General features: G+C 47.3%; 1 protein-coding gene across 1 annotated transcript; it reads left to right on the top strand.

Annotated features, from left to right (window-relative positions):
• The first annotated feature begins 483 nt into the window (after window positions 1-483).
• On the top strand, window positions 484-24,629 carry LOC134943943 (E3 ubiquitin-protein ligase TRIM39-like). Its single transcript, XM_063932503.1, has 2 exons — window positions 484-607; window positions 22,931-24,629. The coding sequence occupies exon 2, from the start codon at window positions 22,932-22,934 to the stop codon at window positions 24,522-24,524; it is 1,593 nt and encodes a 530-aa protein (XP_063788573.1). The 5' UTR covers window positions 484-607; window position 22,931; the 3' UTR covers window positions 24,525-24,629.
• Window positions 24,630-26,896: the final 2,267 nt, after the last annotated feature.

Raw genomic sequence — 26,896 nt, 5'->3', positions numbered from 1 at the left:
CTGCAGCAAAATGCATATATGGATGGTGTAATGGTTAGCATTACTGCTTCACAGCACTGAGGTCATCGGTTCAATTCCCACCATGGCCCTAACTGTGTGGAGTTTGTATATTCTCCCCGTACTTGCGTGGGTTTCCTCCGGGTATCCCGGTTTCCTCCCACACTCCAAAAATATACTGCTAGGTCAATTGGATCCCAACAAAATTAACCCTAGCATGAATGTGTGTGTACATATGATAGGGAATATAGAGTGTAATCCCCACTGGGGCAGGGACTGATGTGAATGGCTGAATATTCTCTGTACAGCGCTGCGGAATATGTGTGCGCTCTATAAATAACTGGTAATGAATAAAATATTGTGTGGGACAGGGATATATTGCTCAATGTGAACGGCTACAGTGATGGGGACATAAAACTCATGCAGCTACCAAATAGTTAAAAAAAAAAAGAAGCTAAGGCCCCTCCCCCAGGAGGCAATTATAAAGCCAAAAGCAAGAGAGTGTGGTGGTAGGACTACATAGCCCAGGATTTCTTTATGAACAGATATTCTCTAACAGTTGTCACCGTGAGTGCTGGCAGAGCTACCAGCGGCCTCTCACCAGTACAAGGTAACGGGTGTTTAATGTAGTTTTTCACATAAATAATTCTCCTTATGTGACACAAGGAGGGAGTATAAGACCTGTCCTGAAACACAAGTTGCACAGATATCAAATAGCTACAGAATAAACCACATTATACCACCGAGCACCAGAGCTGTAGGGGAAAAGCCAGTTATACAATTACATGCCATACACACCCCGTCACACGTCCACAGGAGATCGCTCATCAACAAAGAACGACTGCAGAGAGAAGAAAAACCTGGGACTGCTGGGCGCTATGGGGGTATAATCTCACTTATAATCTTATTGGCTGTTTAGAAGTGTATGTTCTGAAAGCAGCTACCATCCCCCCCTACCCCAATTTGCAGAGCATGTCCAAAGGATCTCCTTCACGAGCACCTGTGGGTTACTTGGATTGTATCAGCTGGTGATTATTTCCTATGAGTACATATAGAAAACATGGGCTGTTGTAACGTATACTTCAGGGGTATTGTTAGAGTGTGAGCTAGCGAGCAGGGCCCTCCTACCTCTGTCTGTCTGTTATTACCCAGTTTGTCTTACCACTGTTGATTCCAATTGTAAAGCGCAACGGAATATGCTGCGCTATATAAGAAACTGTCAATAAAATTGTTTGTTTTCTGTAGTCAGGGCTGCTGTCACAACCCCCTAAACGCCACCCCTCCCCTCCCCTATTTATCCCTAAGGCGCAGTATTCCGCCACAGCACTCTACTCCTATGTGAGATCAGTGCTGGGACCCTCACTCACCACAATCACCATGAAGCATGCTGCTGCCCCTACAGGCGTGATCTACATCCACTGTCTTTATGCAGCGCTTGATTCAAAACTGTGGCAGACTTTACAATCAATCTAAAATTCTCACAGGAAACGCACTGATTGCTAAGTCCAGATGAATGGAATAGTGCCGTGCTTATGGCGGAGGAAGAAGTTCTCACAGGCACACTGTTATACTGTAGGAAACAGGGACGGGCCCCTCCTGTCCGGGCCCGGGATTCCAGTTCCGGCAACCCCCCCTGGTGGTGGTCCTGACGGCAGTACTGTACCACACGTGATTTTATAACACTACACTATTAGCCTGGCATCCACCACACTCTACCAGGTATTCTGCCAGTGCTTTTCCTCAACTCGCTGGTTTCCCATGGGAATGTGAGCGCACATATTTGTAAGTGGCCATCGAAAGGGGTTCACCATTGATTGTGCCATTGGTACTTTTCATCTATGGCAGGAAACCATCAATGGGCATCAGTACTGTGGGACAAGTGACCACGGCGGAAGGAACTAAGCACTGTGTCTCCTGCGCTGGGGAAACAAAGCACTGACCTATATCTGCCATCAGTGGCGGGGAAACATCGGATCTTTGCCGTCGGTTGTTGCTGTCACTTACCATCCTCTTTGCCCCGACCCATAAGCATCAACCAGTTTAGGCTAAAAGCACTGGTGCAGGTTATGCTTTTAGAATGCATTGGCGCTTCTGATTAAAGAAAAATAAGGGGCGCCATTTGAAATCAGCCATCTTGAATCTAAGTCAGTTTTTTAGAATGGAAAGAGGGTTGTGTAACATGTCAACCGACATTGGAATTTGCTGAAAAGTTTATTGCAGCAAACGGATTTAAAATAGCAGTCACGGTTCAAAAGTTACAGCACTTTTTTGTTGTTGGAATTACAGGCTGAACTGTTCTCCATAAAGGACAGTCATTTAATGCGTGGGTGTTGTGCTGCTTTGTGGGCTCTTCACGAAGGATGCCAAAACCATTATTGAGGTTCTCTCGTCAGTAGCACTTTTTGGATGACCACTCCGTGACTTGTCAGCCACAGTCCCAGTTTCTCGGAATTTGGAAATTAGGCACCTGACAGTGTTATGCGAAATTGGAGGTTTTTCTGGGTGTCGGTTGTTAAAATCTGCAGCTATGACACGGAAACTTTGTTCTCCAGACACCAAAATGACCTCAAGTCTCTCCTCCTTTGTCAAAGCCATCTTCAACAACCTAAAAAGTGTTGTAACTTTTGAACCATAACTGTTAGTTCAAATCTGTTTGCAGCGATAAACTTTTAAGCAAATTCTAATGTTCTTTGACATGTTACATGACCCCCTTTCCTTTTGAAAAAACTGACTTAGATTCAAGATGGCGTATTTCAAGATGGCACCCATGTTAGGTACATACTCTAAAAGATAGCCCACCTCACCCTTACTGGAGTATTCAGTTTTCCCATTTCCTGCACAGTTTTTGAAACAAAAGGGTGTACTGCGACTTTTGAATCACCCTGTGTGTGTATATGATATATAAAAAAACATATAAGATATTTGTTTTATTTAAAGTACTTGGACGCCCCTTCATGCAGACACATATTGCACATTTGAGTTGCAGGTTTCTTAGGGGATGTGGGCTAAGCCTTTAGTTACACACTAGGCAGACACTCTGAGGCCATTCCCTACATTCAGGCTACAGCATAGCAAACCACTATAAATGAACCACCTGGTGTACATAACATGTCATCTGTTCGTAAAAGCGGCAAACTCATTGTATACGCATTATCCGCAAGATTAAACTAATGAGGAGGATCTGATCCGGTAATGAAGGAGAGTAAATGCATTCTGGTGTATTAGTAGGTATGGAATAACAGGATTTTGATACCTACCGGTAAATCCTTTTCTCCTAGTCCGTGGAGGATGCTGGGGTCCACTTCATGACCATGGGGTATAGACTGTTCCGCAGGAGCCATGGGCACTCAAGACTTTTCAATGGGTGTGAACTGGCCCCTCCCTCTATGCCCCTCCTCCAGACCTCAGTTATAGGGACTGTGCCCAGGGAGACGGACATTTCGAGGAAAGGATTTACTTTAATACTAGTGGTGAGATACATACCAGCTCACACCTCAACCATGCCGCACACATGACAATCAACATAACACACGCCAACAGGCATGCACCAATTGCAGCAACACGCTGAAACTAATATAACACAACTTGTGTAACTCTAATAACTAAACTGCAGATAAAGTACGCACTGGGACGGGCGCCCAGCATCCTCTACGGACTAGGAGAAAAGGATTTACCGGTAGGTATCAAAATCCTGTTTTCTCATACGTCCTAGAGGATGCTGGGGTCCACTTCATAACCATGGGGTTTATACCAAAGCTCCAGTATGGGCGGGAGAGTGCGGATGACCCTGCAGCACCGATTGACCGAACTTGAGGTCTTCATCGGCCAAGTTGTCAAACTTGTAGAATTTTGCAAATGTGTTTGACCCCAACCAAGTAGCTGCTCGACAAAGTTGCAATGCCGAGACCCCCAGGGCAGCCACCCAGGATGAGCCCACCTTCCTAGTAGAATGGGCCTTCACCGACGTCGGTAACTGCAATCCAGCGTAGAATGAGCTTGCTGAATCGTACCTCTGATCCAGCGCGCAATAGTCTGCTTGGAAGCAGGACACCCAATCTTGTTGGGAGCATACAGGACAAACAAAGACTCTGTTTTCCGTATTCGAGCTGTTCTTGCGACATAAATCTTCAAAGCCCTAACCACATCTAGAGACTTTGACTCAGTGAACGTGTCAGTAACTACTGGCACCACAATAGGTTGGTTTATGTGAAAAGATGAAACCACCTTTGGAATAAAATGTTGACGAGTTCTCAACTCTGCCCTATCTTCATGGAAGATCAGTTAAGGGCTCTTGTGAGACAAGGCCCCCAATTCAGACACCCGATGAGCGGATGCCAATGCCAAAAGCATCACCACTTTCCAAGTGAGAAACTTCAACTCTATCTCTTGTAGAGGCTCAAACCAATCCGATTGAAGGAACTGCAACACCACATTAAGGTCCCATGGTGCCACTGGAGGCACAAATGGAGGCTGGATGTGCAGAACCCCTTTCACGAAGGTCTGAACCTCTGGAAGAGAGGCCAATTGTTTTTGGAAGAACACGGACAAGGCCGAAAATCTGGACCTTGATTGATCCCAATCGGAGGCCCGCCTCCACACCAGCCTGCAGAAAATGGAGAAAACGTCCCAACTGAAACTCTTCCGTAGGAGCCTTCTTGGATTCACACCAAGATACATATTTTCTCCAAATACGGTGGTAATGTTTCGACGTTACTCCTTTCCTGGCCTGCATAAGAGTGGGGATGACGTCCTTGGGAATACCCTTTCGGGCTAGGATCCGGCGCTCAACAGCCATGCCGTCAAACGTAGCCACGGTAAGTCTTGATACATGCACGGCCCCTGCTGTAGCAGGTCCTCACGAAGAGGAAGAGGCCGAGGATCTTCTGTGAGCAACTCCTGAAGATCTGGGTACCAAGCCCTCCATGGCCACTCTGGGGCAATGAAGATTGCTCGAACTCTTGTTCTTCATATGATCCTGAGCACATTTGGGATCAGCGGAAGCGGAGGGAAGACATACACTGACCGGAAAACCCACTGGGCCACTAGCGCATCCACCGCTATTGCTTGAGGGTCTCTCGACCTGGAACAATATCTCTGATGCTTCTTGTTGAGACGAGATGCCATCATGTCTACTTGAGGAACTCCCCAAAGACTTGTCACCTCTGCGAAGACTTCTTGGTGGAGGCCCCACTCTCCTGGATGGAGATCGTGTCTGCTGAGGAAGTCTGCTTCCCAGTTGTCTACTCCCGGAATGAAAATCGCCGACAGAGCCTTTAGATGTCTTTCTGCCCAGAGGAGGATCTTGGTCACCTCTGCCATTGCCGCTCTACTTTTCGTTCCGCCCTGCCTGTTTATGTACGCGGCTGCTGTTACTTTGTCCGACTGGATCTGCACGGGATGATCTTGAAGAAGATGTACCGCTTGTTGAAGGCCATTGTAAATGGCTCTCAATTCCAGTACGTTTATGTGAAGGCAGGCTTCCTGACTTGACCATTTTCCTTGGAAGCTTTCTCCCTGAGTGACAGCTCCCCAGCCTCGGAGACTTGCATCCGTGGTTACTAGGAGCCAGTCCTGAATCCCAAATCTGCGTCCCTCTAGTAGGTGAGAGCTGTGTAGCCACCACAGGAGTGAAATCCTGGCTTTCGACGACAGGATTATATTTCGGTGCATGTGTAGGTGGGAACCTGACCACTTGTCCAACAGGTCCCACTGGAAAACTCTGGCATGGAACCTGCCAAACTGTAAGGCCTCGTAGGCCGCCACCATTTTCCCCAACAACCGAATGCACTGATTGAAGCCAAAAAGTGTGTCGATCCATATCTGTTTTACCATTTTCTGTATTTCCAGAGCCTTTTCCACCGGAAGAAAAACTCTCTGAACTTCTGTGTCCAGGATCATCCCGAGAAAAGACTATCTTGTTGTCGGTTCCAACTGTGACTTTGGATCATTTATGATCCAACCGTGTTGTTGGAGTATGGACAGGGAGAGTGTGATGTTTTGTAACCACTGCTCCCTGGATCTCGCCTTTATCAGGAGATCATCTAGATAAGGAATTATATTGACTCCTTTTTGCCACAGGAGAACCATCATCTCCGCCATCACCTTGGTGAATACCCTCGGCGCCGTGGAGAGACCGAAAGGTAACGTCTGGAATTGGTAATGGCAATCCTGAACCGCAAATCTCAGATAAGCCTGGTGAGGAGGATTAATGGGAACATGCAGGTAAGCATCCTTTATGTCTATTGACACCATGTAGTCCCCCTCCTCCAGACTGGAAATCACTGCCCTCCAGTGATTCCTGTTACGTTCCTGATGCTCAGAACTAGAGAGATGTTGTGTAGAGAGTCCAGAGCACCAGGACATGACGCTGAAATAAGGGATGGTACGGGAATAGCCCCTAGCACCCTACCTCCGTTGTTTTACCCATGTGGTCAGTTCACGCCTGAGTGACTATGGTTTCTTGGGCCCACGGTAGCCGTGTTTGAAGGGCGGATTAGGTCTGCCCAACTCCGATGCCCCCAGGTCTTAGAGTGCGACAAGGCGTGAACCGAGACAGGATAATGACAAGGGGACCTCTAACTAAAGCAAACAGAAGCTAGGGGCTACTAACTACCCTAAAACTAAATATATGTGCGGCACGCCGCCAAAGGAAAAGAACAACAAAAGATACCACTGTCCACTCCCCCACACGGCACCGTCGAGTTCCGGGGAGGACAGTGAAAAGCGGAAACCTCCGCAAAAACCACCAATACAAAAGTAAAACAGGGACTAAGCGGCCTAGGCTACAACACGCGGCAGGAGCCGCTACTCACGAAACCGGGAGAGAACCCCAACAAGCGAGAACCCCCAGATGACCACAACAGGTTCACTTGGACAGGAAGGATTCCCAGGACCGGCTTCAGAACTCCATAACTCAGGAGCACAGGGAGCAGGATTGACCAGGAACAGACGTAGCAAGGCAGGAACAGCATACAGGAAGCTATCACCGGCGAGGCTGCAGTGTGCTGGCTCCCATAAAAAGACCCTGCTGGCCAATGACAGGAGGGCCAGCAAGACCAGCCCCCAGACCCTAATTACAAGTTGCCGTGCAGCTGCCCTGCTGCACGAGCAACTAATCAATCCTATCTGGCAACGGGGAACGCGGTCCGCCAATGGTGTCCCCGTTGCTATGGACCCAGCGGCTGAGGACGCCCGGCGTCCTAGCGTTGCCAGGGACCCGGCGGCTACAGTACGCACAGCGTCCTGGCGTTGCTAGGCGCCGGGAGGGAGGTGCGGTGGTCGTGAGCGTCGCTCGGAAGCAGACCGAGCGGCGCCGCGGACCGCGGCACCTAACAGTACCCCCCCCCCTTGAGGAGGGGTTAAAAAAAACCTAAAGCCGGGTTTCTGAGGAAATTCCTGAAAGAATAATCTCTTAAGTTTAGGGCCATGTAAATCGTTATCCAGGACCCAAGACCTTTCTTCCGGGCCATAGCCTTTCCAGTGAACCAAAAAATAAAGCCGGCCCCGAGAAACTTTGGAATCTAAAACCTTTTCCACCAAGAACTCTTGTTGCCCCTGAACATCCACCGGAGGTCTACCCTGGGAAGTCTTCCGAGGGAATCTCCTGGAAGAAAAATACTGCTTCAGAAGGGAACAGTGAAAAGTATTGCCAATTTTGAGTGATTTAGGCAAGCGTAGCCGAAAAGCAACTGGGTTGACCTTCTTAACGATAAGGAACGGTCCAATAAATTTGGGTCCCAATCTAGCCGAGGGTTGTCGGAGCTTGATGTTGCGGGTTGACAACCACACCTTATCTCCCACCTTAAAAGTGCATGGGCGTCGGAACCTATCAGAAATGTTTTTTTCTCGGAAGGCAGCCTTCTTAAAGGCAAGGTGCACCTTTTTCCAAATCATTCTGAGACGGGAAGTTAAGGTCAACGAGGAGACTGGAAAATGAGGGTAAAAAGAATTGGCTCTAGGATGAAAGCCCAAGACCGAAAAGAACGGGGACTCCTTGGTGGAAGAATGACAAGAGTTATTATAGGCAAACTCGGCCAAAGGAAGAAATTCAGACCAATCATTCTGAAGTTTGGCCGAATATAGCCGTAAATACTGTTTTAACGACTGATTAACACGTTCAGTTTGTCCGTTAGACTGTGGATGGCACCCAGATGTTAAAGAGAGTTTCATATTTAATGAGGCACAAAAACGTTTCCAGAAACGGGCGATTAATTGCGGTCCCCGATCAGAGACAATATCCCTGGGTAAACCATTGAGCCTGAACACATGGTGGAGAAATAAAACTGCCAACCCTTGAGCAGAGGGTAATCGGGGGAGAGCAATGAAGTGGGCCATCTTACTAAAACGGTCTACTACCACCCAAATGACTCGAAATCCAGCTGAAAGAGGAAGGTCCACCACGAAATCCATGGATATATGTGACCATGGCCTGAGAGGAACGGCTAAAGGCATGAGTTGCCCGACCGGCAATGATCGAGATACCTTGTACTGAGCACAAACCTGACAGGAACGGACAAATTCCCTTACATCTTTAGAAAGATTAGGCCACCACACTGAGCGAGAGACTAACTCCAAGGTCTTAGTGATACCCGGATGACCAGAAACCTTATCATGAAACTCAGCTAGAACAGTGCCTCTCAGAAATTCAGGGACGAAGAGACGATCTGCAGGAGTGACTTTGGGAGCCTGCTGCTGAAGCTGGACTAGCTGTGTAAATAAATCCTGTGTGAGGCCAGCCCGGATGACAGACGATGGGACTATGGGGGTAGTAGCCGGGTGGTTATTGTGAACCGGAAGAAAACAACGTGACAGGGCATCGGCTTTTGTATTCTTGGAACCGGGCCTGAAGGTGATAATAAACCTGAAACGAGTAAAAAACAGCGCCCAACATGCCTGTCGAGCATTAAGCCATTTAGCTGACTCAATATACTGCAGGTTCTTTTGGTCAGTAAACACCGTAATGGTATGCCTTGCTCCTTCCAGCCAGTGCCTCCACTCCTCGAAAGCCCATTTAACTGCCAACAATTCTCGATTACCAACATCATAGTTGGATTCTGCGGAGGAGAATTTTCTGGACATGAAGGCACATGGGTGTAATTCCTGAGACTCCGGGTCTTCCTGAGAAAGGATAGCCCCCACTCCAACCTCTGAGGCATCTACCTCGACAATAAAGGGGAGATCCGGGTTAGGGTGTCTGAGTACTGGAGCTGAGACAAAGGCCTGCTTTAAGGCCAGAAAGGCAGACTTGGCTTCAAGCGACCAATTGGAAGGGTCCGCTCCTTTTTTAGTTAATGCCACAATAGGAGCAACCAAATCTGAGAAGGTATTAATAAAACGCCTATAGTAATTTGCAAACCCTAAAAAGCGCTGAAGTGCTTTTAAGTTCGTGGGTTGTGCCCAATTTAGGATGGCCTGGAGTTTTTTTGGTTCCATGAAAAACCCCTTAGGAGAAATAATATACCCCAGGAAGGACACTTCTGTGATGTGGAAATCACATTTCTCCAGTTTGGCGTATAAATGATTTCCCGTAACTTCTGAAGGACCAGTCGCACATGGGTAATATGTAGAGATGAGCGCCGGAAATTTTTCGGGTTTTGTGTTTTGGTTTTGGGTTCGGTTCCGCGGCCGTGTTTTGGGTTCGACCGCGTTTTGGCAAAACCTCACCGAATTTTTTTTGTCGGATTCGGGTGTGTTTTGGATTCGGGTGTTTTTAAAAAAAAACCCTAAAAAACAGCTTAAATCATAGAATTTGGGGGTAATTTTGATCCCAAAGTATTATTAACCTCAAAAAACATAATTTACACTCATTTTCAGCCTATTCTGAACACATCACACCTCACAATATTATTTTTAGTCCTAAAATTTGCACCGAGGTCGCTGTGTGAGTAAGATAAGCGACCCTAGTGGCCGACACAAACACCGGGCCCATCTAGGAGTGGCACTGCAGTGTCACGCAGGATGGCCCTTCCAAAAAACCCTCCCCAAACAGCACATGACGCAAAGAAAAAAAGAGGCGCAATGAGGTAGCTGACTGTGTGAGTAAGATTAGCGACCCTAGTGGCCGACACAAACACCGGGCACATCTAGGAGTGGCACTGCAGTGTCACGCAGGATGTCCCTTCCAAAAAACCCTCCCCAAACAGCACATGACGCAAAGAAAAAAAGAGGCGCAATGAGGTAGCTGTGTGAGTAAGATTAGCGACCCTAGTGGCCGACACAAACACCGGGCCCATCTAGGAGTGGCACTGCAGTGTCACGCAGGATGTCCCTTCCAAAAAACCCTCCCCAATCAGCACATGATGCAAAGAAAAAGAAAAGAAAAAAGAGGTGCAAGATGGAATTATCCTTGGGCCCTCCCACCCACCCTTATGTTGTATAAACAAAACAGGACATGCACACTTTAACCAACCCATCATTTCAGTGACAGGGTCTGCCACACGACTGTGACTGATATGACGGGTTGGTTTGGACCCCCCCCAAAAAAGAAGCAATTAATCTCTCCTTGCACAAACTGGCTCTACAGAGGCAAGATGTCCACCTCATCTTCACCCTCCGATATATCACCGTGTACATCCCCCTCCTCACAGATTATCAATTCGTCCCCACTGGAATCCACCATCTCAGCTCCCTGTGTACTTTGTGGAGGCAATTGCTGCTGGTCAATGTCTCCGCGGAGGAATTGATTATAATTAATTTTAATGAACATCATCTTCTCCACATTTTCTGGATGTAACCTCGTACGCCGATTGCTGACAAGGTGAGCGGCGGCACTAAACACTCTTTCGGAGTACACACTTGTGGGAGGGCAACTTAGGTAGAATAAAGCCAGTTTGTGCAAGGGCCTCCAAATTGCCTCTTTTTCCTGCCAGTATAAGTACGGACTGTGTGACGTGCCTACTTGGATGCGGTCACTCATATAATCCTCCACCATTCTATCAATGTTGAGAGAATCATATGCAGTGACAGTAGACGACATGTCCGTAATCGTTGTCAGGTCCTTCAGTCCGGACCAGATGTCAGCATCAGCAGTCGCTCCAGACTGCCCTGCATCACCGCCAGCGGGTGGGCTCGGAATTCTGAGCCTTTTCCTCGCACCCCCAGTTGCGGGAGAATGTGAAGGAGGAGATGTTGACAGGTCGCGTTCCGCTTGACTTGACAATTTTGTCACCAGCAGGTCTTTCAACCCCAGCAGACCTGTGTCTGCCGGAAAGAGAGATCCAAGGTAGGCTTTAAATCTAGGATCGAGCACGGTGGCCAAAATGTAGTGCTCTGATTTCAACAGATTGACCACCCGTGAATCCTTGTTAAGCGAATTAAGGGCTGCATCCACAAGTCCCACATGCCTAGTGGAATCGCTCCGTGTTAGCTCCTTCTTCAATGCCTCCAGCTTCTTCTGCAAAAGCCTGATGAGGGGAATGACCTGACTCAGGCTGGCAGTGTCTGAACTGACTTCACGTGTGGCAAGTTCAAAGGGCATCAGAACCTTGCACAACGTTGAAATCATTCTCCACTGCACTTGAGACAGGTGCATTCCATCTCCTATATCGTGCTCAATTGTATAGGCTTGAATGGCCTTTTGCTGCTCCTCCAACCTCTGAAGCATATAGAGGGTTGAATTCCACCTCGTTACCACTTCTTGCTTCAGATGATGGCAGGGCAGGTTCAGTAGTTTTTGGTGGTGCTCCAGTCTTCTGTACGTGGTGCCTGTACGCCGAAAGTGTCCCGCAATTTTTCTGGCCACCGACAGCATCTCTTGCACGCCCCTGTCGTTTTTTAAAAAATTCTGCACCACCAAATTCAAGGTATGTGCAAAACATGGGACGTGCTGGAATTTGCCCATATTTAATGCACACACAATATTGCTGGCGTTGTCCGATGCCACAAATCCACAGGAGAGTCCAATTGGGGTAAGCCATTCCGCGATGATCTTCCTCAGTTGCCGTAAGAGGTTTTCAGCTGTGTGCGTATTCTGGAAAGCGGTGATACAAAGCGTAGCCTGCCTAGGAAAGAGTTGGCGTTTGCGAGATGCTGCTACTGGTGCCGCCGCTGCTGTTCTTGCGGCGGGAGTCCATACATCTACCCAGTGGGCTGTCACAGTCATATAGTCCTGACCCTGCCCTGCTCCACTTGTCCACATGTCCGTGGTTAAGTGGACATTGGGTACAACTGCATTTTTTAGGAGACTGGTGAGTCTTTTTCTGACGTCCGTGTACATTCTCGGTATCGCCTGCCTAGAGAAGTGGAACCTAGATGGTATTTGGTAACGGGGGCACACTGCCTCAATAAATTGTCTAGTTCCCTGTGAACTAACGGCGGATACCGGACGCACGTCTAACACCAACATAGTTGTCAAGGACTCAGTTATCCGCTTTGCAGTAGGATGACTGCTGTGATATTTCATCTTCCTCGCAAAGGACTGTTGAACAGTCAATTGCTTACTGGAAGTAGTACAAGTGGGCTTACGACTTCCCCTCTGGGATGACCATCGACTCCCAGCGGCAACAACAGCAGCGCCAGCAGCAGTAGGCGTTACACGCAAGGATGCATCGGAGGAATCCCAGGCAGGAGAGGACTCGTCAGACTTGCCAGTGACATGGCCTGCAGGACTATTGGCATTCCTGGGGAAGGAGGAAATTGACACTGAGGGAGTTGGTGGGGTGGTTTGCGTGAGCTTGGTTACAAGAGGAAGGGATTTACTGGTCAGTGGACTGCTTCCGCTGTCACCCAAAGTTTTTGAACTTGTCACTGACTTATTATGAATGCGCTGCAGGTGACGTATAAGGGAGGATGTTCCGAGGTGGTTAACGTCCTTACCCCTACTTATTACAGCTTGACAAAGGGAACACACGGCTTGACACCTGTTGTCCGCATTTCTGGTGAAATACCTCCACACCGAAGAGCTGATTTTTTTGGTATTTTCACCTGGCATGTCAACGGCCATATTCCTCCCACGGACAACAGGTGTCTCCCCGGGTGCCTGACTTAAACAAACCACCTCACCATCAGAATCCTCCTGGTCAATTTCCTCCCCAGCGCCAGCAACACCCATATCCTCCTCATCCTGGTGTACTTCAACACTGACATCTTCAATCTGACTATCAGGAACTGGACTGCGGGTGCTCCTTCCAGCACTTGCAGGGGGCATGCAAATAGTGGAAGGCGCATGCTCTTCACGTCCAGTGTTGGGAAGGTCAGGCATCGCAAACGACACAATTGGACTCTCCTTGTGGATTTGGGATTTCAAAGAACGCACAGTTCTTTGCGGTGCTTTTGCCAGCTTGAGTCTTTTCAGTTTTCTAGCGAGAGGCTGAGTGCTTCCATCCTCATGTGAAGCTGAACCACTAGCCATGAACATAGGCCAGGGCCTCAGCCGTTCCTTGCCACTCCGTGTGGTAAATGGCATATTGGCAAGTTTACGCTTCTCCTCCGACAATTTTATTTTAGGTTTTGGAGTCCTTCTTTTTTTTCTGATATTTGGTGTTTTGGATTTGACATGCTCTGTACTATGACATTGGGCATCGGCCTTGGCAGACGACGTTGCTGGCATTTCATCGTCTCGGCCATGACTAGTGGCAGCAGCTTCAGCACGAGGTGGAAGTGGATCTTGATCTTTCCCTAATTTTGGAACCTCAACTTTTTTGTTCTCCATATTTTATAGGCAGAACTAAAAGGCACCTCAGGTAAACAATGGAGATGGATGGATTGGATACTAGTATACAATTATGGACGGACTGCCACGGTTAGGTGGTATAAAAAAACCACGGTTAGGTGGTATATATTATAATAATAATACAATTATGGATGGACGGACTGCCTGCCGACTGCCGACACAGAGGTAGCCACAGCCGTGAACTACCGCACTGTACACTGGTTGATAAAGAGATAGTAGTATACTCGTAACAACTAGTATGACACTATGACGACGGTATAAAGAATGAAAAAAAAACCACGGTTAGGTGGTATATATTATAATAATAATACAATTATGGATGGACGGACTGCCTGCCGACTGCCGACACAGAGGTAGCCACAGCCGTGAACTACCGCACTGTACACTGGTTGATAAAGAGATAGTAGTATACTCGTAACAACTAGTATGACACTATGACGACGGTATAAAGAATGCAAAAAAACCACAGTTAGGTGGTATATATTATAATAATAATACAATTATGGATGGACGGACTGCCTGCCGACTGCCGACACAGAGGTAGCCACAGCCGTGAACTACCGCACTGTACACTGGTTGATAAAGAGATAGTAGTATACTCGTAACAACTAGTATGACACTATGACGGTATAAAGAATGAAAAAAAAACCACGGTTAGGTGGTATATATTATAATAATAATACAATTATGGATGGACGGACTGCCTGCCGACTGCCGACACAGAGGTAGCCACAGCCGTGAACTACCGCACTGTACACTGGTTGATAAAGAGATAGTAGTATACTCGTAACAATTAGGATGACACTATGACGGTATAAAGAATGAAAAAAAAACCACGGTTAGGTGGTAGGTATATAATAATAAATAATACAATTCTGGTCGGACGGACTGCCTGCCGTGTGCCGACACAGAGGTAGCCACAGCCGTGAACTACCGCACTGTACACTGGTTGATAAAGAGATAGTAGTATACTCGTAACAATTAGGATGACACTATGACGGTATAAAGAATGAAAAAAAAACCACGGTTAGGTGGTAGGTATATAATAATAAATAATACAATTCTGGTCGGACGGACTGCCTGCCGTGTGCCGACACAGAGGTAGCCACAGCCGTGAACTACCGCACTGTACACTGGTTGATAAAGAGATAGTAGTATACTCGTAACAATTAGGATGACACTATGACGGTATAAAGAGTGAAAAAAAAACCACGGTTAGGTGGTAGGTATATAATAATAAATAATACAATTCTGGTCGGACGGACTGCCTGCCGTGTGCCGACACAGAGGTAGCCACAGCCGTGAACTACCGCACTGTACACTGGTTGATAAAGAGATAGTAGTATACTCGTAACAATTAGGATGACACTATGACGGTATAAAGAATGAAAAAAAAACCACGGTTAGGTGGTAGGTATATAATAATAAATAATACAATTCTGGTCGGACGGACTGCCTGCCGTGTGCCGACACAGAGGTAGCCACAGCCGTGAACTACCGCACTGTACACTGGTTGATAAAGAGATAGTAGTATACTCGTAACAATTAGGATGACACTATGACGGTATAAAGAATGAAAAAAAAAACCACGGTTAGGTGGTAGGTATATAATAATAAATAATACAATTCTGGTCGGACGGACTGCCTGCCGTGTGCCGACACAGAGGTAGCCACAGCCGTGAACTACCGCACTGTACTGTGTCTGCTGCTAATATAGACTGGTTGATATTTAAAGAGATATTAGTAGTATACAACAATACTATACTGGTGGTCAGGCACTGGTCACCACTCCTGCAGCAAAAGTGTGCACTGTTAATTAATATAATTGTACTCCTGGCTCCTGCTAACAACCTGCAGTGCTCCCCAGTCTCCCCCACAATTAATTATAAGCTTTTAATTTATACATTGATGACTGTGCAGCACACTGGGCTGAGCTGAGTGCACACAGACTGAGTCACACTGTGTGACTGACTGTGCTGTGTATCGTTTTTTTTTTCAGGCAGAGAACGGATATAGCAGAGAGAAGTGAACGGATATATTATATTAAATAAAAGTTAACTAGCAACTGCACTGGTCACTGACTGTGGTAAACTAACTCTGTCTGCGACTCTGCACAATCTCTCTCTATCTAATCTATCTATCTCTATTCTAATGGAGAGGACGCCAGACACGTCCTCTCCCTATCAATCTCAATGCACGAGTGAAAATGGCGGCGACGCGCGGCTCCTTATATAGAATCCGAGTCTCGCGATAGAATCCGAGCCTCGCGAGAATCCGACAGCGTCATGATGACGTTCGGGCGCGCTCGGGTTAACCGAGCAAGGCGGGAAGATCCGAGTCGCTCGGACCCGTGGAAAAAAAAGTGAAGTTCGTGCGGGTTCGGATTCAAAGAAACCGAACCCGCTCATCTCTAGTAATATGTTGTTCAAAAGACTCAGAGTAAATCAAAATGTCGTCTAAATAAACGACTACGAACTTTCCTAGAAAGTCGCGAAGGACGTCGTTAATGAGATCTTGAAATACAGCAGGAGCATTAGACAGCACAAACGGCATCACCAGGTATTCATAATGTCCCGACTGTGTGCTGAAAGCCGTCTTCCACTCATCCCCAGATTTTATTCGGATGAGATTGTAAGCCCCTCTAAGATCGATCTTGGAAAAGATAACGGCAGTCCGGAGCTGATCAAACAGTACTGAAATCAGTGGCAAGGGGTAGGTGTTTTTAACAGAAATTTTATTCAGAGCCCAATAATCAATACATGGTCTGAGCGACCCATCTTTTTTCTCAACAAAAAAGAACCCTGCACTCAATGGAGATTTCGAGGGCCTAATGAAGCCTTTTTTTTAGGCTCTCCTGTACATAATCATTCATTGCCGTAGTTTCCGGCCCAAACAGGGCATATAGTCTCCCCTTAGGCAAAGAGGCACCGGGAACTAAGTCTATAGCGCAGTCATAGGACCGATGAGGAGGCAGAATATCCGCATTACCCTTGGCGAAAACGTCGGCAAAGTCCTGATATTCCAAAGGAATAAGTTCTGGGGTGACTGCCGCAACCCGGACTGGACGGGAAATACATTCCTTCACACAAAAGGGACCCCATCGGGAAATCTCCCCAGACCGCCAATCTATGGTGGGATTATGAAAGGCAAGCCAGGGGTGACCCAAAACCACGGGGACAGCTGGACAATGGGTAAGGTAAAATTCGATTTTCTCCGAATGTAGGGCCCCCACTGTCAGTTGTACTGGAGGTGTGCGGTGAGTGATTACCCCATTAGAAAGCGGACCACCATCCAAGCCGTGCATGGTGATACGTTTTTCCAAAGGTATCTGTGGAACGCCCAAAGCCTGAGCCCAACCAAGATCCATGAAATTTCCCGCAGCTCTACTGTCGACGAATGCCGACACCAATAAACTGAGGCTACCAAAGGAAATTTTTACAGGAACTAATAAGGAATCATTAGAGGAGATCAATTGCAGACCCAAGTGAACCCCCTCACAATTCACTGGGTCAGAGCGTTTCCCTGCTTATTCGGGCAATTACGTGCGATATGTCCCTTTTCACCACAATACAAGCAAAGACCAGAATTTAGCCTTCTGGTTCTTTCCTCTGGGGACAGCCGGGAGAGACCCATTTGCATGGGCTCCTCGACGTCCTCAGGGAAAGTATACACACATGGACTAGGCCTGAAACTAGCTCCTCTTTCAGCCCTCCGCTCCCGGAGACGACGATTAATTTTAATAGCAAGCTCCATGAGTTTGTCTAAAGTCTCTGGAGCGGGGTACTGCAGGAGACTGTCTTTAATAACTTCAGACAAACCGAGGCGAAACTGACTGCGCAGGGCCGGGTCATTCCAGCCACAGTCGTTCGACCAACGGTGAAACTCGGTACAATATGCCTCTGCTGGATTTTTCCCTTGCTTAAGTGCACGCAGGTGGCTCTCAGCCGACGCTTCTCTATCAGGGTCATCGTACAAAAGGCCTAGAGACTTAAAAAAGGCATCTACAGATAGCAAGGCAACATCATCGGCTTTTAATTCAAAAGCCCAGGTTTGCGGATCGTCTTGTAGTAAGGACATCACAATCCCGACCCGTTGAGACTCCGTACCAGAGGATCGGGGCCTTAAACGAAAATAAAGCTTACAAGCTTCCTTGAAATTAAAAAAATCCTTTCGGTTACCTGAAAAACGGTCAGGAAGGTGCATCTTTGGTTCAGGAATCATACTCGGGGAGGCTCGCAAAAGATCTTCCTGCGATCTCACCCGAAGAGTAAGATCCTGAACCATCTGAGTTAGTTCCTGAATCTGGTTGGCCAAAAGCTGGCTGGGATTCGGTCCTAATACTGCCGGATTCATGAGGCCGAATTTCAAGGCCCACCAAAAACAAATAACTCTTAATATTCTTTTTTTTGTTTTTGTTTTGTTTTTGGGCCGGTGATAATGTTATGTTCCTGATGCTCAGAACTAGAGAGATGTTGTGTAGAGAGTCCAGAGCACCAGGACGTGACGCTGAAATAAGGGATGGTACGGGAATAGCCCCTAGCACCCTACCTCCGTTGTTTTACCCGTGTGGTTAGTTCACGCCTGAGTGACTATGGTTTCTTGGGCCCACGGCAGCCGCGTTTGAAGGGCGGATTAGGTCTGCCCAACTCCGATGCCCCCAGGTCTTAGAGTGCGACAAGGCGTGAACCGAGACAGGATAATAACAAGGGGACCTCTAACTAAAGCAAACAGAAGCTAGGGGCTACTAACTACCCTAAAACTTAATATATGTGCGGCACGCCGCCAAAGGAAAAGAACAACAAAAGATACCACTGTCCACTCCCCCACACGGCACCGCCGAGTTCCGGAGAGGACAGTGAAAAGCGGAAACCTCCGCAAAAACCACCAATGCAAAAGTAAAACAGGGACTAAGCGGCCTAGGCCGCAACACGCGGCAGGAGCCGCTACTCACGAAACCGGGAGAGAACCCCAACAAGCGAGAACCCCCAGATGACCGCAACAGGTTCACTTGGACAGGAAGGATTCCCAGGACTGGCTTCAGAACTCCAGAACTCAGGAGCACAGGGAGCAGGATCGACCAGATACAGCGGACCAGGAACAGACGTAGCAAGGCAGGAACAGCATACAGGAAGCTATCACCGGCGAGGCTGCAGTGTGCTGGCTCCCAAAAAAGACCCTGCTGGCCAATGACAGGAGGGCCAGCAACACCAGCCCCCAGACCCTAATTACTAGTTGCCGTGCAGCTGCCCTGCTGCACGAGCAACTAATCAATCCTATCTGGCAACGGGGATCGCGGTCCGCCAATGGCGTCCCCGTTGCTATGGACCCAGCGGCTGAGGACGCCCGGCGTCCTAGCGTTGCCAGGGACCCGGCGGCTACAGTACGCATGGCGTCCTGGCGTTGCTAGGCGCCGGGTGGGCAGGGAGGGAGGTGCGGTGGCCGTGGGCGTCGCTCGGAAGCAGACCGAGCGGCGCTGCGGACCGCGGCACCTAACAATTCCATTTTGAACTTGAATCGTTTCAAGTAGAGATTCAGATTTTTTAGGTTTAGGATCGGTCTGACCGAGCCGTCCGGCTTCGGTACTACAAAAAGACTTGAATAAAACCCCTCCCCTTGTTGTGACAAAGGTACCAGGACTATGACCTCATCCTGACATAATTTTTGGATTGCCGCTGTTACTGCTTCTCTTCCTGTAAGAGAAGCTGGCAAGGTCGATTTGAAAAATTGGCATGGGGGAACGTCTTGAAACTCCAGCTTGTATCCCTGGGTACTATTTGCAACATCCAGGGCAGACGAAATCTAACCCTGGCTGAGCAGTTTGAGACGTGCCCCCACCCGAGCGGCCTCCCGCAAGGGAGCCCCAGCATCATGCTGAAGATTTGGCAGAAGTAGGGGTAGACTTCTGCTCCTGGGAACCTGAAGCCGCTGTGGACTTCTTTCCCTTTCCTCTTCCCCTACCTGCAATGAAGGGGGAACCTCTCGCTTTTTTGTATTTATTGGGCCGAAAGGACTGCATGTGAGAGTGATATGTCTTTTTTGCCGGTGCAGGCACAGAGGGCAAAAATGTCGACTTACCTGCGGTAGCCGCCGAGACTAACGTATCCAGTCCATCGCCAAATAAGGCCTCACCTTTATACGGGAGAGCCTCCATATTTCTTTTGGAATCTGCATCCACGTTCCACTGGCGAATCCACAATGCCCGCCGAGCCGATACTGCCATGGTAGCGGCTTGTGAACTCAAGAGTCCAATATCTTTCATCGTTTCTAGCATGTATGCGGCAGCGTCTTTGATATTCCCTAACTTAAGGAGTATCTCATCTTTGTCAATCGTGTCAATTTCAGATGACAAGCTTTCTGACCATGTTTCAATTGCGCGACTCACCCACGCGCAAGCAATTGTGGGTCTGAGTAGCGTACCATTGGCAACATAAATGGATTTCAATGTAGTTTCCATTTCAGTCTGCCGGCTCCTTTAGTGAAGCCGTGCCAGGAGCAGGGAGAATTACCTTCTTTGTCAACCTGGACAGTGCACTGTCTAACACAGGGGGTGACTCCCATTTTTTCCTGTCCTCTACCGGGAAAGGATAAGCTATCTGAATTCTCTTGGGAATACGAAATTTCTTTTCGGGATTCACCCACATCCCTTCAAAGAGAGTATTAAGCTTGTGGGAAGGAGGGAAAGTGACCTTGGATTTCTTTTCTTTATAGAAATAAGCCTTCTCCTGAGGTACAGGAGTGGCTTCCGTGACTTCCAGAACTTCCCTTATAGCTACAATCATATATTGTAAATTTTTAGCCAATGTATGATCTATTTCCCTGGAGTCACTATCGTCGACACAAGAATCAGTGTCCGTGTCGGTATCAGTATTCACAATATTCGCAAATGGTCTCTTATGTGACCCAGAGGGGTCGCCTGCGGATGGAAGAACAGAACCCTGAAAAATCACATCCTCCACAGATTTTCTCCAGCATTCAGCATGAGATTCAGACTTATCTAATCTCCTATTGTATGATGCATACTATCACGTATTTCTTTCACCCGTGCCAGCAGCGCCACCACATTACAACTCTGTGTCCCTAAAATGGCTTCCTCCGGTGAGGAACTCCCTGCCTCAGACATGTCACACACACACACACACACACACACACACACACACACACACACACACACACACACACACACACACACACACACTGGGACTTATAGGGGACAGACCCACAGTAAAATCTGTCAGAGGGACACAGTTTAGGAGAAGCCAGTACACAACCCCAGCGCCTGTATCTAATGCCTGTGAACACAAAATGCCCACTGACATGCAGCGCTTTTTACACAGTAAAACACACTTGTAAAGCACCAAATTCGCTTGTGCCCCCCCCCCCCCCCCTGTTATGCACCCTGATACTTGTAGTCGGAAGTGGAGGAAGACCAGCGATGTCTCTGTAGCCTGAGGGGAGAGAGAAAATGGCGCTGAGCAGTGTGCTGGCTGCCTGAGGAAGAAGCTCCGCCCCCGCAATGGCGCGTTTTTACCTCAGAGACTTTGCATAATATTTATACTGGCGGGGGTAGGGCTGTGCCTGGGCATCTTATGCCCCCTTTTTGCCAGTTTATATAGGTATTTTGCTGCCCAGGGCGCCCCCTGCACCCTGCAGTGCCTGTGTGTGTGGGCAGCAATGGCGCGCTGTGCTCCCACCAGCTGCGCGGTACCTCAGCCGTCACTTTACTTGATAAAAGATCTGTCTTCTTCTTCTCCTCACCTGTCTTCTGACTTCTGGCTCTGTGAGGGGTGTGACGGCGTGCTGTGGGAGTGAGCATCTAGACACGGCTAGCGTTCAGTACCCTTCAGGAGCTAATGGTGTCCTGTCAGCCAGAAGCAGAGCCATGAAACTTTTCAGGAAGTCGGTTCCTACTTCTGCCCCCTCAGTCCCACGAAGCAGGGAGACTGTTGCCAGCAGTTCTCCCTGAAAATAAAAAACCTAACATAAGTCTTTTCAGAGAAACTCAGTAGAGCTCCCCTGGAGTGCATCCAGTCTGCCTGGGCACATTTCTAAAACTGAGGTCTGGAGGAGGGGCATAGAGGGAGGAGCCAGTTCACACCCATTGAAAAGTCTTAAGAGTGCCCATGGCTATACCCCATGGTCATGAAGTGGACCCCAGCATCCTCTAGGACGTATGAGAAAATAAAAAATACATTGAGGTGGGAACATTTGTTGAAGTAATTACACAGATGTCCAAAATATTGTGTGTGTGTGGGGGGGGAAATAATAATTTTGGCGATGCGGAGAGCGTGTATGTATATAGAGGAGTTCTAGTAGCACTCTCAGAATCCGGTATCTGCCCGGATAAGCACTGAGAGATGAGATCCAAGCTGTGATACTGGCTGCGAGCTGTGAGAGGTAGCCTGAGAGACCTAGGTGGAGAGCTGTTGAAAGTCTGGAGGAAGACTAGTAAGAAGGCCATTGTAATAGTCAATGCAGAAGATAATTAGTGTATGAGTTTTGCAGTGTCGTATCAGATATCGGCGTGTTCTGGAAATAATTCATAGATGTGTGTAACATGATTTATATACAGATCGGATTTGGGGAACATCTAGGCAGAGAGCTTGAAAGATAGAGTTCATTATTATCCTATTGTCAACAGAAATGAAGATGACTGGTACAGTAGGTCACTTCTGTTGGTTGGTGGGACTAGTATTTGCTCTGTTTTTGCAAAGAATGAGTTTGAGGTGGCAAGAAGTTATGAAAGATTAAATTGCAGAGAGACATTCAGTAACACAGGCCAACAGAGAAGGTGAAAGATCCTGAGAAGATAGGACGATTTGGGTATCGTCCTCATTGAGATGACCACATTAGTCCCTGCAGTCTCTGTGGATTGTTGGGACCAAAAGCTAAACCTAGAGGGTCCAACATGTTGCACAAGGAAAGAAAGTATGTGAGACGAGTGTAGGAAATCCTCTGAAGCACCTCGGTGGAGCAAGGGAGCTGAGGATGGGATGAATATTTGAGATAACGTTTGGGTAAGAATTTAGATTTCTCACAATATAAGTTATCACTGAATGCTTGAGCACTGATGGAAACATGCTAATAGAACATTTAGAAAACAGATGGGTTCATTGATCTTCCTCTGCCCGCCACATACTATTGTTTCCATGTCTGTCCTATAGCCATAGAGACAATGTACTCGAACACATCTAAACTAGAGGTGCACCCTTTATTGTATGGATCTATGGAACCTACTGAAGCTTTGTTTCTTTTTGTTATTTTCAGAATGGATCTTTCTGCCCTTATGCATGAACTGAAGTGCTCCATTTGTCTGAGTCTATATTCAGAACCTGTGTTGCTGAGATGTGGCCACAATTTCTGTAAAGCCTGTATTGCGGAGGCACTGGATGCCCAGGAAGAGACTGGGGTCTACTCCTGTCCGGACTGCAGAATGGAGTACCTGGAACGTCCTGTGCTCCAAAAGAGCAGGAAGCTCTGTAACATCGTGAAACATTTGACGCCTACTCGCATGGAGCAGATGGAAGCCAAGGTCTTCTGTACTTACTGTGACTCTCGTGTACCAGCTGCTAAAACATGCCTACAGTGCGAGACATACCTCTGCAATAATCACTTAAGGAGCCACAAGAAGTCCATGGACCATGTACTGGTTGACCCCACGACTTCCCTGGAAAACCTGATGTGTCCCATCCATCATAAAATACAGGCCTACTACTGTGCAGAAGATGCGGCTAACATATGTGTCTCCTGCTTTGCTTTTGGAAAACACAGGGGGCACCTGGTGGAGACAATCGGTGAGGCCTTAGAAAAGAAGAAGAAAAAATTAAGAGTTTTTCTGGATACACTGTCTGCAAAGAGAGACGAAACGGAAAGGAGGGTCCTGAGGCTTCAGGAGCATATGGATGGAGTGCAAGAGGAAGCAGCTAGTGTCCAAAGGAGAGTCACTGGTCTGTTTAAGGACATCTGGGAAGAGCTGGAAGCCCTAGAGAGGCGAGTAGTGGGTGAGATCTCCAGACAGGCTACTCATATTTCATTGAAAATCTCTGACCTCCTCCAAGAGTTAAAGATGAGAAAAGAAGCACAGTCCCAGATTATCTGCCACATTGAGGACTTGTATAACAGACACAATTCATTATCTGTCTTGCAAGGACAAGCTCTGAATTCTTCTGGTCTTTGTTACTCTAATTATGGAGATGAAGATGACGAAAGATATGAGAAAACATTTAGCACCATTGGGGATCTAAATGAAGGTCTGATCACAGAAACTTTAAACACTGGTATGTCTGATATTGTGACCATCATACAGAGGAACATCTCCACACTAGAGGTTTTGCCAATAACAATGGATTTAAACACCGCTCACAACAGACTGGAGTTATCGTCCAACTTGAAAACTATATCAGACTCCTGTATAAACCATGGTCGTTCTGGGTCAACCTTGAGGTTCTCGATTTACAATCAGATATTAAGTGTTAACAGTTTCACGCTAGGACAGCATTACTGGGAAGTAGAGACCAGCTTTAAAGGGCTATGGGACATCGGTTTGGCCTATCCCAGTATAAAGAGGAATGGAAAGCGTTCTGGGATTGGAGATAACGCAAAGTCTTGGTGTTTGCGTAGATATACCAACAAATACATGTGGGCTCACAACTCGAATGCTCAGTCATTACTCTTTGATCAATGCTCTCAAATAATTGGAATATATTTGGATTACGAGGCTGGACGTCTGAGCTTCTATGAGCTGTGTGACCCGGACAGGCGCATATACAGACACTTGCACACCTTTACTGCTACGTTTGTTGAGCCACTGCACGTTGCATGCTATGTTGGTGATGGTGCCTGGGTTAGGGTCCTGCTCTAGAATCTCCTCTATGTACTCAAATAACTCTTACTCCGTGTCATTCTAAAATCACTGGATTTATCTTGGTGTCACTGGTGCTTTATGAATTAAATCGCATACAAACAATATGCTTCTCCGTAGCGTAATTTTAAAAGGATGCTATCTTGAATTATTTCAGCGATTACCGTATATTTATAATGATTAGTTGATATCTTTACATTGCATACCTCATAAAATAGCCATATAATAAATATATTTTATACATTTACATAAAAACCAAGACAAGACTTGTAATACAAAGTATAATACACAATGATGGAGTTTGTTGGTGAATGAGTCACTTTTTCTGTCAAGATGGAACCATAAACTTCCTCTGTACTGTCCTGGAGTGAACTTGTACCATTTGGGGTTAAACAGATTGGCGTACACTGCTCCAAAATGTCCAACGCATTTCGCCCCTTTACAGACTTCATCAGGGGATTAACTATATCATAAAATGGGTGTTTCCCATAAGGTATAATAGTAAGATGACCAATTCCGTCAATTAATAACGACTTCCAACTTTTTGTACAAAAAACGTCAGATTTTATATTCAATTATCTTCTGATATAACATATCCACGTGGTCTGTCCTGGGTCGAAGTGCTGAATCTCATGAAGTCAATGGCCTCCATGCAACACTGCCTCTGTCTCCACGTCCCATGCCTCACCTCCGTGTGGCGTTTGCAGTGTGTAATGGGAGGTATGGTATTCATGTAACCAGCCGTTGCCTTGGTATATACATCGTCTAGTGTGTATCCAGCTATAGAGTAATGTACGACCAGCAAAATCTACACACTCGCTGTGCATCTTCACGGGTGTGAGTCTGCTTGTCTGACTGGCGCATTATATAGTGCATGCGCACATCACATTCTTTGGAAAAGCAAAAACCCATAAAATGAGTTTTCCAGGATGGCAGATGCTGTGGAATGGAAGCACAGAGGAAACAGCAAAAATGTTGCTTCAAAGTTCAAACTCCTATTACTGTACTTCAAGACCGTCTCTTTCCTCCCCTGCTGCAAAATCACTCTCCTTACCCACCACAGTGATAGCCAGTGACTGGTTCACCATCAGTGCTGCCATTTGTTTTGAATGGGGACCCTCAATGAACATCCCTGCTTCTGCTACATGGCCGGCCAATCGGTGAAAGGGGACACGGACTGAGCAGAGCTACAGGGAGGAGGAGCTAAGCGGCAAGCCAATCAGAGAATTGGATGGGTCTGAGTGGCAGAATGAAAGCGGCACTAAGGCCTACTGAAAAGCTGAACCTTTCAGAGATTGTTAATGCCCCTTTCACACCTAGCCTTTCATGACACCAGAACAGGGTGTCCCTCAATAGAGCCAGCACGAGGAGAGAGCTGGGGCACATGCCTCTGCATAACAGCTATGGGAACTACTTTTGTGAAATTATATTGGATGACTCCTGTGATTTGCCCTGTCAGAGAAAGAAGGGACAAAGTGATACAGCTCTGTGTGATTTGCCCTGTCAGAGCAAGAGAGGCTGAGTGACTATTTTTCTTGCAATCCACATCACATTCCCCCTACTTATAATGGGAAATGCGATGTGGCCAAATTTACCAACAATAAAAAAAATGTGTAAAATCACTGCAGTGTACCCTGTGATCTCGCCAGCTCAGGCTGGCAAGATCACAGGGCAGCACTGCGATAGGCAGGCATTTGCCCTGCTTTCTCTGGCAGAGAAAGCTGAGCAGGACCCGACTCCAGAGATCAGCTATGTGTATCCGATGGACACACAAGCTGATCAGTGTTAAAAGGGGGGAGCGCAGAGGGTAGTGTTAAAGGGGGAGTGTCGACCGTGCGGTAGCGGCGGTGGCGTATGCGCAGCAGGACAACGGGGTATTTTTCACGTAAAAATACCCCAATGATGCTGCAGAGTGTCATAGCAGGAACAGAGCTTGCCTGCGAGCTCTGTCCTTGCATGCGATAATTGATACATCCCTGCTATGTAATCAATTATCGCATTGCGAGTTTGGGCGATTTTATCACTTAACCTTAACCCAGGATGCGGATGGTGATAAATAGGCCCCTAAGAGAGAGTGTGTCAGGGAGAGAGAGGGGGAGATAGACAGTGTCAGAGAGAGAAAGAGACCATATCAGGGAGAGAGATGGACAGTTTTAGGGAGCGAGAGAGAGACAATTAGGTATATTCAATTGCGGTCGAATTCCGACGTGAATTCGACCGTTTTTGTATTCGACACAATTCGACAGGCGAAACCCTCCAGCGGGGACCCGAATTCGACATATTCAATAAATAACGGTTTCGACAGTCCCCCTGTCGAAAAACGGTACAATTGACGAATAGTGTGCGGCCTGGATTCGACTTCATAGACAGCA

The sequence above is a fragment of the Pseudophryne corroboree genome, chromosome 7 (genome assembly GCF_028390025.1).
Source record: "Pseudophryne corroboree isolate aPseCor3 chromosome 7, aPseCor3.hap2, whole genome shotgun sequence".
NCBI lineage: Eukaryota > Metazoa > Chordata > Amphibia > Anura > Myobatrachidae > Pseudophryne > Pseudophryne corroboree.
This window is presented reverse-complemented; position numbering and strand designations above follow the sequence as displayed.